Genomic DNA, 12,190 nt, shown 5'->3' with positions numbered 1-12,190 from the left:
CGGAGGCTGGGGCGCCTTCCCTGGGAGGTTCACATCTCATCCCAGCAGCACAAGAGATGCTGTGGCTGCTGTCCGGGTTGCTGTTCTGGGTGACGGAGGACCTTCCCAGGTGAGTCTGGGGCAGGTGCACTGGAGGCAGGCTCTTTGTGTGGCCCCTATTGCGGGGACCCCAGCAGAGGTTGGTTTGGGCCCCAGGGCCCGTCCTCACCGAGCCCAGCTGACTCACTTTTTGTTTGAAGCTGTGGTCCTCAGCGCATTCGGAGTTGTCCTGCCAAATATCTGTGGAGTTCTCCAGCGTCTGCCAAGTGCCCTGAGAAAGGCAGTATCTGTAGGCCCTTCCTGAGTGCTCTGAAAGTAAACACAGCTCTGGGGGAAAGGTCAGAACACGCAGCCCGTTCCCTGAGCACGTGGGAAGGCCCTCATCCTCACCGCAAAGCTGTGGAAAATCCCAGGGAAAAGAAATTTTCACTTCCCCTTCTGGGGGCTCATAGCATCCTTGCTGTTTATTTAGGATGGAAAGAAAAACACGGAAGCCTCTACATCTCATAACAAACCATGTTCTGTTAATGTCTGCTGTGTTTACCCAAAGTCCCCGGAGCTGGAACGGTCCCTGGTGACTCAGAGATGTGACAGCCCTCCAAGGTGTGGCCCAGCTGGGAGACACAGACCTGGGGCTTTCTGATGCCCAAGAGGCCGTGCCATGAAGAAGAGAGGGTGCTGGACCAAGCCAGCTCTGCCACCTATGAGCTCTGTGGCCTTGGGCAGGGCCTTACCCCTCTCTGTCCCTCAATTCCTGCTTCTGATGACAAGTCTTGACTATTCTACCTCCAATATTTTTCTTTACTCTTTCTTCTTCTTCCCAAGCTCTTGCCTCTGCCTGTATACACATCCTCATATCCTCTCTTTTTCTGGACCACTGCAGGAGCTTCCAAACTCACCTCCCCGATCCCCCTCCATCCCTCAGTTCATCAACCACAGGCTACCAACGTCATCTCCCCAAACCACAAACCCTACGACGTCCTTCTCAGGCCTTAACACCTTCTCTGGCTCCACATAATCTTTATCTACAGAGGGGAGTTTAAAGCCTGTAGCGTAAAGCACAGTTGGCTCTGCGATCAGGCCCCAGCCTCGTGGTCAGCCTTCTGTGCCTGTATACCCTCTCCCTTCTCATATTCTAATGCTCCTTCTCCTCTAATCTCATCCACAGGAGCTCTGCTCCATCTTTTCTTCTCCAAACCCCTCCACTGGTGCCACGTCCTCCTTTGACATCAGGCGCCCCACCTGGATTCTAAACATTTGATGCACACAGTGTCGAGGGGAAGAGTAACTTCCTACCTTTTGGGACTCACACTCCCTTGAGTACATTTCAGGAGCCCAGAACCCAAAATTTTTTAAAAGGCCTTTAACTCAACTTCTTTGTAAGTTTGGGTTTTTGATCACTTTTTCTCTTAAAGTGGAATCGACCTGTGTTTTTAGCTCTTGGGAAGGAACAGGTAGACCGTAGAGCTGGGCGATGCTGATCCGTTCCATGTGCGCTCAAGGAGTCGCAGACTTTCGGGTCCTTAAAGCCCTGAAGGAATCCAAGGAGTGTGACCTTAGTGGGGCTCGGCCTCAGCTCCCACTTACGAAGCACCTACTGTGTGGTGGACCCAGTGTGTGCCTTCCCATTCATGCCTCAAAATGCCCTTAAGAGTCAGCTGTTATTCACTTCACTTTACAAGGAAACCACAGCTTAGAGGGCGCTGGGAACTTTCCCAGAGTCTCAGAGTATAAAGTCCTCCCTTAGGGCTCCTGACTTGAGCAAGCTCTTTCCTCCCCACTGAACTGACCCCGCTGGTCCAGCAAACTCTCCAGTATCTTCCCTTCAGCTTCACATCCTCAGGCCTTCTAGGCTGATTCCCACTGAATTTCCCCCAGATGACAGTTCCATAGAATATGTCACTACTGCTCCCATCCAGAAATGCATCTTCCTTCGAAATTCTCTCTCTTTGCACTGGAGGCGTCAAAATATTGAAACCAAATTTTAACTGATGTGATGACTTCTTGGGCTGAAATTAAGTACAAAATATCACCATCTTGCCTTCTCAGAAACCCAGTCTCGGGAATTCCCTGGCGGTCCAGTGGTTAGGACTCCATGCTCTCACTGCTGAGGGCCTGGGTTTGATCCCTGGTCAGGGAACTAAGATCCTGCAAGCCGTGCGGTGTGGCCAAAAAAAAAAGAAAGAAAGAAACCCATTCTCATTTTGTTTGGCCTGGAACTTTGTAATCACTGATGTTCCTTGAGGATAGCGGCCCATTCTTAGATTTGAATTGTTTCACTCCCCACCCGTCCAGAATTACACAACCAGGAGGCTGGGCTGCTGGGGCAGGTGGAGGTGGGTTCTAAGTCATGGTCACTTCAGGGCAAGCTAAGGGTAAAATTCCCCATCCAAGTCCCATGGGGCTGAAAAGCACCAATTCCTCCCAACGCTATTACAAGGGTAGTCTTTTTTTTTTTTTTTTTTGCAGTTCGCGGGCCTCTCACTGTTGTGGCCTCTCCCGACACACAGGCTCAGCGGCCATGGCTCACGGGCCCAGCCGCTCTGCGGCACGTGGGATCCTCCCGGACCGGGGCACGAACCCGCGTCCCCTGCATCGGCAGGCGGACCCTCAACCACTGCGCCACCAGGGAAGCCCCTGCAAGGGTAGTCTTGATGGCCTTCCTCTCCATCTGAGAAGCAAGAACTGCATGGATGTGAGCATCCCCGTCTTGCCCCACATCTCTTTCTCCTCTCCATGACGGTGATAACTCTTACTCTCACTGCAGCAAAGTCTGTGGTAGCCAGACTTGGACTCTCAGCTCTTCAAAGAAAAGAGGACTGTGATATAAACAGAACCTCCAGACACAGAAGACTTGCAGGAAGACAAGAGAAGAAGCGGAGAGGAAAAGGAAGATGTGTTACTGACAGCTTAGAAGGAGACCTTTCGTGGGGGAAGCGGGCTGGAGAAAAGAACCTGGTTGGAGCCTTCTAACCGCCCCTTGGCTGGGCTGCCCAGGACGGACCGGCCATAAAGGAAATGTTAGAAATTGGTAAAATAAGACTTATTACCTTTGCGCCACCAAGGTAAGTATGAAGGGCAGGGAACAGAGACATTTCCTGCAGTGGAATGAGGCCAGCACACATACTGATCAAAGGTCCCGTTACAAACTGTGCCTGCGGAAAGAAGAGGACAAAATAAACAGATGGAGCCCAGAACCCACCTCCCTGGCATCAGAAGCTGGTGTAGGCTGTACAGGGACCAGCAAGGGGCGTTGCACTCTCCAGACAGGTCAAGGATGAGGAACCACGTGGAGAGGACGGGAATGCTTCATGCAGCCCCACACTGGGGCTCTGTCTACCCAGCTTGACCCCTGGCGGTGGTCCAGTCTTTTATGTCAATGTGCACGTCACACTGATTTTGGTTTACTTTACATGAGCTGAACTCTCACAGAAACTCAGGGTCAGGAGGACACTTGGATGTTCAGCCAGCATCTTCTGTCCCATAATTAACTAAATAATTGTCAAACCTTCACCAGTTAGATCCCGGAACACCCTTAATATGAAATGTGCAAAATGACCAGTGGATATAAGGGGATTTGCAGGATCCAGGTTCTTGGTCATGTGTACCTGACGCAAGCACTACCTGGTCAGATTTCTCTGTTTGGAGATTAATCCAATGATCATTATGAGATATTTGGGCACCTCAAGCTCAGGGTATGATTTACATCCTGGCACTTGGCAATGAGATACTACAAACATTAGCCCCACCCTTATGGGCCCCCAGAGTCAAATGAGGGGTTTCAGGCTGGACCCCAAACATCCGTATTGCAAGCTCCTCACTCCTGGTTACCAAGCATCATTTCCTACCATTGGCCTCCTATTAAGCTAGAACTCAGGGGCCACTCAGGATGAAGAGCCAGGTTGCTGGTATCGGGACCCTGCAAACGCAGATCTGCTGGGTTCTGGGCTGGCTCGGGGCACCCTATGGACCTGGTTGCCAAGTGTCAGCACCCAGTGTGTGGGCGCTCACCTGGCTGAGCTGCCCAAAGCGTGGCACCTGATCAGGAGGACCTGCCTTACTTTGACCTCAGAAAGCAATATTCCTCTAGGTGGGAGTGGTTCCTGCAATGAATCAAGCCTTGGTGCCGCCCACCTGGCTGAAGGACTATTTAGAGGGAGGAGGGCATAGCTTGGAGCCTGGGACTGCCTTCAGGTCAGGAAAAGGCAGAGAGAGTTTATAGTGTCCTGTCAACCTCCGGGTCCCTGAATGAAATGCTCTGAAAGAAGCCAGGAGAACAAGGAGGAGGCAGCTTTCACCCACAGTCCCCAGTCTCAGAGGCAGTTGGTCAAGGCTCCTTATTCCTTTCTTTTCTTTAAAAAAAAAAAAAAAAAGAATTTGGATGTACCCAAAGAGTCAGCATGTAGGCAGGAGAGGTTGTGGGCTGACCAAACTATTAACATATTAGCTAGAATGCTCTAAACCTAATGTAGACCAGGATAAGAGAAGCGTTAACAGCACGGCGGACCGAAGGACACCCCCCTCAACACACAGTAGATTCCTGGGTTAATCGACAACAGCGGCTCATGTCATGTGATTAGGTGGTCAGTGTGCTGTGACAGATGGCTTTTATCAAAGATGGCCACACGCACATATCCCATCTCACATGCTCTTTTACAATGGAGGCAGGTAGCCTTTCTAACTGTCTGACCCAACTGAACATGGCAGAAGTGACTTCCAAGGCAAGGTCACAAAAGGCAACGTGGCCTCTGGTCACGCTTGTCCTTGCAACCCAGCCACCATGCTGTGAGGAAGCCCAGGCCATATGGAGAGACCACATGGAAGTGTTCCGGCCAACAGCCCCAGCTTGATTCCCAGCATCAACCAGCACACATGGGTGTGAACCAGGCTTCAGATGAATCCAACCCCTGGCCTTTGAGTCTTCCAGCTAAACTCCAGACATTGTAGAGCAGACACAAGCCATCTTCACTGTGCTCTGTCTGAATTCCTGACCCACAGAAACTGTGAGAGATAACAAATCATTTTTATTACTGTTTTAAACCACTAAGCTTTGGGGCTATTTGTTATACAGCCATAGATAACTGATACATGTACTTACCAGAAGTTTCCTTGAGTAAGTCTCTCAGACACTTCTCTTTGTACTGAGCCCACTTCCGAGTTGTCTCCTCAAGGAGAGATCCCGTAACCTGAGCAGAGAAAACCATGGAGACCCCCAGTTAGCAGCAAGCACAGAGGTGGCCTTGTTATCACCTCACACCACGATTCTCAAACCTTCCCACCGATGAGTCCATAATGGCCTGCACCTCGAAACAATTTCTTTGGTAACTTCAAGATACATACACATTTCACATGCACTCCATAATCTAATCATATTGGGTTTGAAACAAACATAAAAGAATTTTTTCAAAATCTTCAATGAGCTTGACATATCAAGAGGATGTAATGTACCCATCCTGACGTTTCACAACCAACCAGAAGAATAGCTGCATGCTTCTAAGACTCTGTGCATCTCAAAGAGAGGAGCACACGCTGAGAGGGCTCAACGGTGTTCAGAGAAGGGCCAGAACAATTGCAGGGCCTGTGCTGTCCCGCCCGGGTGGCTGTGGGTCCAGAGTTGAAGACATTGGGTCGCAGATGCTCTGCTACCGTACCAAGGCTTCAGGATCTTTTTTCTTTCCCACATCCCATAGAACCTTGGATATACAGCATACATTTTTGGGGGCTTTCCAGATAATTGGGTTGTCTATAACAACTACTAATTGTGTAGCTGAACCATTTGTTTTGGTTTTAAAGGGGCTTTCCCTTCTTCAACTTACTCATTTTAATTGAGAACTTACTGTGTGCCAGGCTTTCCATTAGGAAGGAATTAAGGGGGTACAAAGATGGGCAAGACACATTCTCTGCCCTAAAGGACTTAGCGTCTGCTAAAGATAAGGCGATTATATAAGCAGCTGGCCTAAGTCGAGTGACAGTCTCACCCTGTCTTCCTCCGCTTCCACACAGACCCCTCCCCTAGTGGCTCAGTTCTGGCACCATCGTCCTCTCAGCCACAAACCAGAAGCCAGGAGTCGTCCCCCACTTCTCCCCTCCCCCCCACCCCCATATCCACCTATGCATCCGAGTCTGTCCTCCTGCGTTTCTCTCCTGTCCAAGCCGGCCTCCCATTCCCTTCACCTCCTCACTGGTGCCACATCCCCCCTCCATGCTGTTCCAGGGAGACAGGTCCCCAAGGCTGACCTGAGAACGGGGGGTCCCCTGCCTAGTCTTCCCCTCAGGACCCCTTGACTCAAGAATGAACTTCTCAGCCACACCCATCCCAAGTCTCTCAACCCCCATCCTGCTCTCCCATGACTTGGGATCTTTGCACTTCCCGTCGGCACCTCCCTTCCACACTCGCTTCCCCTGGCTCACTCCCAGTTCACGTGTCAATGCTCAACTCAAGCTCATGGCCGCTGGTCCCACTGGGCCACATCTCTCACTGAAGCCTGGAGCTAGTAACCCTCTGCGGTGCCCCGGGAGCCCACACACAACCCATCACTTTGTACTGTCATCGGCAGGTCACATGTTCATCTCGCTCACTACGCGTATGTTCTTGGAGGGCCGAGCTAGCCCTTCATCTCTGAACACCAACCCTTAGCACAGGGGCTACTGTCCTCTTTCTCCCATATTTTCCAGCTAAAGAAACAGAGGCTCAGAGATGGGGCGAGGAGGGGGCTGGGATGAATCCAGCAGGGGTTAAACATGTGATCTGTGCTAAGATCACCCAGCAAATCAGTGAGCTTTGTGGCTTTGTCTCCTCTCACAAGGGGTAACAAACTCAGTGCTTTTCTGGGCCAGGTAGCTAACCTGAAAGAATGAGGTGGGACAGGTGATGGTGGGGCTATTGTAAATTGGGGAGACAGTCCACCAAAAGGCATTCAGACACACACACACACAACGAAACAAACAAACAAAAACCATCTATGAGCCCCACAGGTAGCTAGTTTTCACCTCCTGAGTGATTAGTCCAATCTACCCCCTCCCTCCTCTGCCCACCATTCCCCCCTGCCCAATCCCATGGCATTCACATTAGGGTCTGTGAGTAGTTGCTTTGCAATTTTTCCAGAGGATCACACAGCCAACTTTCTGAAAAAGAGCTAGTATGGCCATCATTGGACAAGAGGTGCCCAAACTTTCTCAGCTCTCGGTGCCTTTCGTGTCTCAATAATTTTTCCACAGCATCCCCAGGCCAAAAGAAATATCTAAAGTTCCACTAATTAAGTAGGTAGGCCCGAACAAACTTAGTGCCTGCTGGGGACTGTAAAACGTCTCAGACCTGAGAATCAGATTGGCCACGACCACCTGTGCTCCTGTCCCACACTGATTTTTGCTCAGTGCTTGCTTTTTATCACAGCAACTGCAAAGAAGCTCAGCTTTGCAAAGATACAACGTCATCCAAAGGAATGGATAATAATAACGAAGCGCTGCTTCCCTCAAAAAGTTAAAATATCTAACAGCACCCCTGCGAGTTCACAGCGGTGCCCTGGGGCACCTTAGCACACAATCTGGGAACCATGGGATTAGCCAATAAGTAGTCCTCAGGATGGTAACGATGATGAAATGATTGGCATTTACCCCTTGGTTTCAGTTTCCAGTGAGTTTTAAATCTCCAGTAATAATCTCTCTCTCAGTTACGGCCCAAGAGGCACAATGGAACAAAAGACCACATTGTTTAAAGAAATACACATCCTAATGGGACCATAACTGACTATATTATTTTTACAAATTCAGCAGAGATGTTGATAACAAAATCATCAGCTTCCACGTTCCTCCACGCCACCAAAGAAAGACCCTTTCTTGGATAAAGTGCTGTTTATATCCACCAGGACCCGGCAGAGGAAGAAATAATGAAATCAATTGTATACATGAGCTGTCCCTGGAGTAACATTCTCCTATCCCCCTGCTCTTTGCCATGACTAACAGCCATGGTCAGAAGAAAAAAAGAAAACCTAAGAAGCACTGAATCTGGTCAGTCTAGAAGAGCTGGACAGACTCAGACTGTCTTCCCAGGTATTTGTTCTAACGACACCAAGAACACGGGAGGCAAATCCAAGTTCAATCACAGCCAAATCCAAATAAAGTAATGATGAGTGGATGTTTTCTAACTGGAAAAGTTCAGCTTGATAGCGATTCCTCTTTCCCTTGCATGGGCAACCAGCATCACACACACTTGGCTGAGAAGGGAGTAAGGAAAAGGAGGGAAACGCCGCTGCTGACTTGCGTTAAATAAAACTTCTACTATTCTTTGTTGCCGAAGGAACAGACTTCACTGTAAATGAAATAAAAATGAACAGACAAGCAAAACGGGGAGAAGATGGAATCTTAATCTTTTTCGTCAGAAATAACCATCTCCTTCCAGACTCTTCTCTCTGCACTCACATACGTCCTTTTTCTTTCTTCTTTCTTTTCTTTTTCATTTTAACCCAAAAGGAAATCATACTGTTTTGTAGCCTTTTTTCCCACTTGAAGATATATTACGACTATATTTCCATTTCAAGAACTACACTTCTAAAACACCATTTTAAGAGCTCCATAATTTTCTATGGATGAATGTGATATCATTTATTTTTTAAATCCTCTAGCATTGAACATCTACATTGTTTTAGATGTTTGGTAATATAAACGATGCTGTAATGAAAATATTCTCAGCTAAAAATTTGAGCACATCTTTGTTTTCTTAGGAAAAATTCTTTGAATTGGAATTTCTGGGTCATAGACTATACATTCTTAAAAGGTTTGGACAATGTACTGCCAAACTATCTATCCTAGCCAAAAAAATAATTTTTATTTAAAAATATTCACCTTTTTACACTCTCGTCAGCAAAGTATGAAAGAGCCACACATTCACTTCTTAAAGAGCCTTAGAGAGTTTATATTTTTTGATGCCAAAGCAACTGCTAATTAACTGAGTTGTGGGGAGGGGTAGGAGAAGTGAGAAGATAGCACCGTTTCCCAGCTCGGATTTAGAAACTAAACGATCCCTGAGAATTTCTCATTAAGTGAATTTTATGAAGACTTCCAGGCAAAAGCACATTGTGGTCATTTATATCCATGCAGGGCCAGCGTCGATGAGCAAACCTCATCGTGGCGATCTATGCAAAGCCTTGTAACATAAACATCTGGAGAAAGAAGATGGGTTTTAAGATGGGTAACCAAGAGGAGGGTCTTCAGGATTACATACACACACCACAGGGCAGACAGAGGGTAAGAGGTTCTGAAAACAGACGGGGTGGCAGAGGCGGGGAGGGGACACTGCTCACAGGCACGTTATCAATTATGAAAATACCAAGGTGTGGCTTGGTCAGTGTCATAAGCCGGCCTGAGGCACTGCAGATTCTGCTGTTGTCACATAGAAATATTCGTATGTCAACAGCTTCCAAGGAATGCTGGGGATGAAACAACACAGGACTGCAAATAGATGGGGGTAGGTGCGACAGCTCTACCGCTCACAAGCTGTACCGTTGCAGGTGATCGTGTAACTCCTGTGAACCTTAATTTCCCCATCTGTGAAATGGGTTCAAAGGCTCATTGTGGGAGTTTGGGCAAGATGATTTGGGATAAAATGCCAAGTGCTGCAGGAGAGCTTGGCACCTAATAGACAGCTGACACACGGTTGTGGACAGGAGGTGAACAAAACCAGGCAATTAGCTGAATATACTCCGTTTGAATATGAGCTGGAGAATTGAAGCAAGGGTGAGAGACCTGTATCAACTCTCCCAACAACAGCCCTGCCACTAAGTAAGTCTCGGGGCAGGTGGCAGGCCAGGCCACGTCCCCTCAGGAATGTTCTGGTGACTCACGAGAGGCAGCCACCATGGCAAGAATCCCATGAAACCATGGTCTGCGCTCACATCTACCATTTGTGAGGGTCTGAAGCCAGCCTCTGGGAGGACTTGGATACAGAGAATTTGGTAGGGGTTTTCTGCCTGTCTGGTTCTGGACCAGCACCAAAGAAAGTCTGATACGGTGAACACTTATGAGAGCCGGCACCCAGCCCTCCCTCCGTGGGAGCAGTAGGCGTTCAGAATTCCAAGGTTGCAAACAGAGCCTAACTCTGCCCATGGACCAAAGGAAGAAGAGAAGCATTTCTCAAGACACTTCCTTACTCAGGTGAGTGGAACAGAATTTCCTTCACATCATGGCCCGGTATAAAAAAGGAACCTTGAAAAGGGAAGGGGCAAAGGTCTCGTCTCCTTGGATAAGAATAAAACAAACTACCAAGAACGCCCAACTAAAGAAGATACTCACATACATTATGATACATCCCTGAAGACCTTAAACATCTTGCCATGGAGCTACATTTTCTGACGTAGGAAGAAAGTTCAACCTCCTTGAGACTCAGTTTTCTCATCTGTAAAATGGGGTTAACAGGAGAACCTCCCTCCCCAGGGTTGCTGAGTGCATAAAATGAGATAACAAGGGCCCCGGACCTGGCACCAGACCTGGGGCATAGTAACTGTTTCATGAAAGTGTGAGTTTGTGATATTAGTGTATTTTGTTAAGAAAAAAAGCATATTGCAAGAAAATATTTATAGGATGAGTCTATGTTTGTTTTAAAAAAAGCTATATGTAAATAAATGGTAGAAAAATGTCTTAAGGATTAAGTCAAAACATGTGAATGAGGGTGATCTCCGGGTGGTGGGATTACAGCGGTGTGTAGTTTGTATTTATGCTTTTCTGGATTTGGTAAGTTTCTTTTTGTAAAAAATGAGCATTCTGTATTTTTATAATAGGAAGGTAGGAAGGAAGAAATGAAGGAAGGAAGGGAAAAAAAAATCCACCCATTCAATTTAAGTAACTCAAACCTGAAAGAACGATGAAAGTGGACAGGAGGAAACATGCAGGAATTCTAAATGCTCTTTGCAGAGTTCACGCTGACATGGGAAAATGCTTATAATATGATGTAAAGGGGAGACCAGGATACAAGATGTTTTCTGCATCCTAATTCCATCCGTGTAAAAAAAAAAAATGCATAGAAGAAGGATTTGAGGAACATATGCCAAAATGTGAACAGTGATTACCTCTGAATGCTTGGATTACGGTGGATCGTTATTGTCTCAATACTGTTTTACATTTTCCAAATTGCCTACAAGAGGCCTGAAGTGCTTCTACAGTCAGAAAATACATACAACTGATAATAATAACAGTAACAATAATAATACAAACGGCTCTTACTTGCTTGATGGAAACCAGAAGCAGCAGGGCCAGGAAGGGCCTCGCAGGGGTCCAGAGAGCCCGCTTCCCAGGGGAGGGGGGAGGCCTGGCCCCCCGGGTGGCAGGGATGCCCGCGGGCAGTGTGTGGGCTCCGGGCAGGGGTCCCACTCTCCTACTCCTGGGCCCTGCCCGCCTCGGTTCCGGCCTCATCTTCCTCGCTGTGCGGTCACAAGTGCTGGCACATTGCTTGAACGGTCCAAGATGTACCACAGGCGGCCTCCTCTTGCATTCCTCTTCCTACGGCGAGAAAATGTTTGCACAAACCCTCTGGACGCCGCCCCAAGAGCGTCTGCCCCAGTCTAGAGCCATCTACCAAATCTCCAAAGTTTCTCATCTGTGACGACTCATCCCCCGCCCCGGCCCCCCCAAAAGGCAAGGAGATTTTTCCCAGACCTCCCCCAAGTCAGCTGTGCTCCTGGGACTTCCTGGACAGAGGCCGCCCAGGAGAAAAGGCAAAGCGGTCAGTGGGTTCCACCCCCCGAAGCCCCGCTCTGTGCACAGGACCAGGGTGGGACTGGCTTGGGTTCCAGCTGCTGAGGACCAGTGGCAGGGAGGATGGGCCCCTAGCCAGTTCTGAGGTGGGCAGCTTTGTGAGGGGGACAATTCTTGCTACGGCTTTAAGTTTGTCCAGGTTGGGCTGAGCCCAGCCACAAAGGCAGAGTCTCCTCTGGGCCCTGTTTATGCCAAGACTTCCAGAAAGACAGCTGCCCAGCCCAGGAGATAGCAGCTCCTGACCCAGGGCCTGAATCAAAACCTGACTCAGCACCTCGAGTTCCTGCTACACAACAGCCAAAGAACATCCTAAAAATTCAAAACTGTGCACGCCTCTGGATTGCCCCGACTGCTAGTGAGCAAAGGTTGCTCAGTCCACCTGGCAGATCCTTTGTCAGAACCCATG

At 48.5% G+C, this 12,190-nt stretch overlaps 1 protein-coding gene across 1 annotated transcript in view; it reads right to left on the bottom strand.

Moving 5' to 3' along the window:
* GLP2R (glucagon like peptide 2 receptor) overlaps window positions 1–11,442 on the bottom strand; it is a 48,007-nt gene extending 36,565 nt beyond the window's left edge. Inside the window, exons 1-4 of the mRNA XM_065897116.1 lie at window positions 11,254–11,442; window positions 5,138–5,225; window positions 3,090–3,194; window positions 227–348 (exon numbers count right to left, since the gene is read on the bottom strand). Coding sequence (XP_065753188.1) covers window positions 227–348; window positions 3,090–3,194; window positions 5,138–5,225; window positions 11,254–11,442 — 504 coding nt within the window. The remainder of the gene's footprint in view (window positions 1–226; window positions 349–3,089; window positions 3,195–5,137; window positions 5,226–11,253) is intronic.
* Window positions 11,443–12,190: the final 748 nt, after the last annotated feature.

The sequence above is a fragment of the Phocoena phocoena genome, chromosome 19 (genome assembly GCF_963924675.1).
Source record: "Phocoena phocoena chromosome 19, mPhoPho1.1, whole genome shotgun sequence".
NCBI classification, from domain to species: domain Eukaryota; kingdom Metazoa; phylum Chordata; class Mammalia; order Artiodactyla; family Phocoenidae; genus Phocoena; species Phocoena phocoena.
Note: the sequence above shows the minus strand (reverse complement) of the source record. Positions and strands in the feature narration are given on the sequence as shown.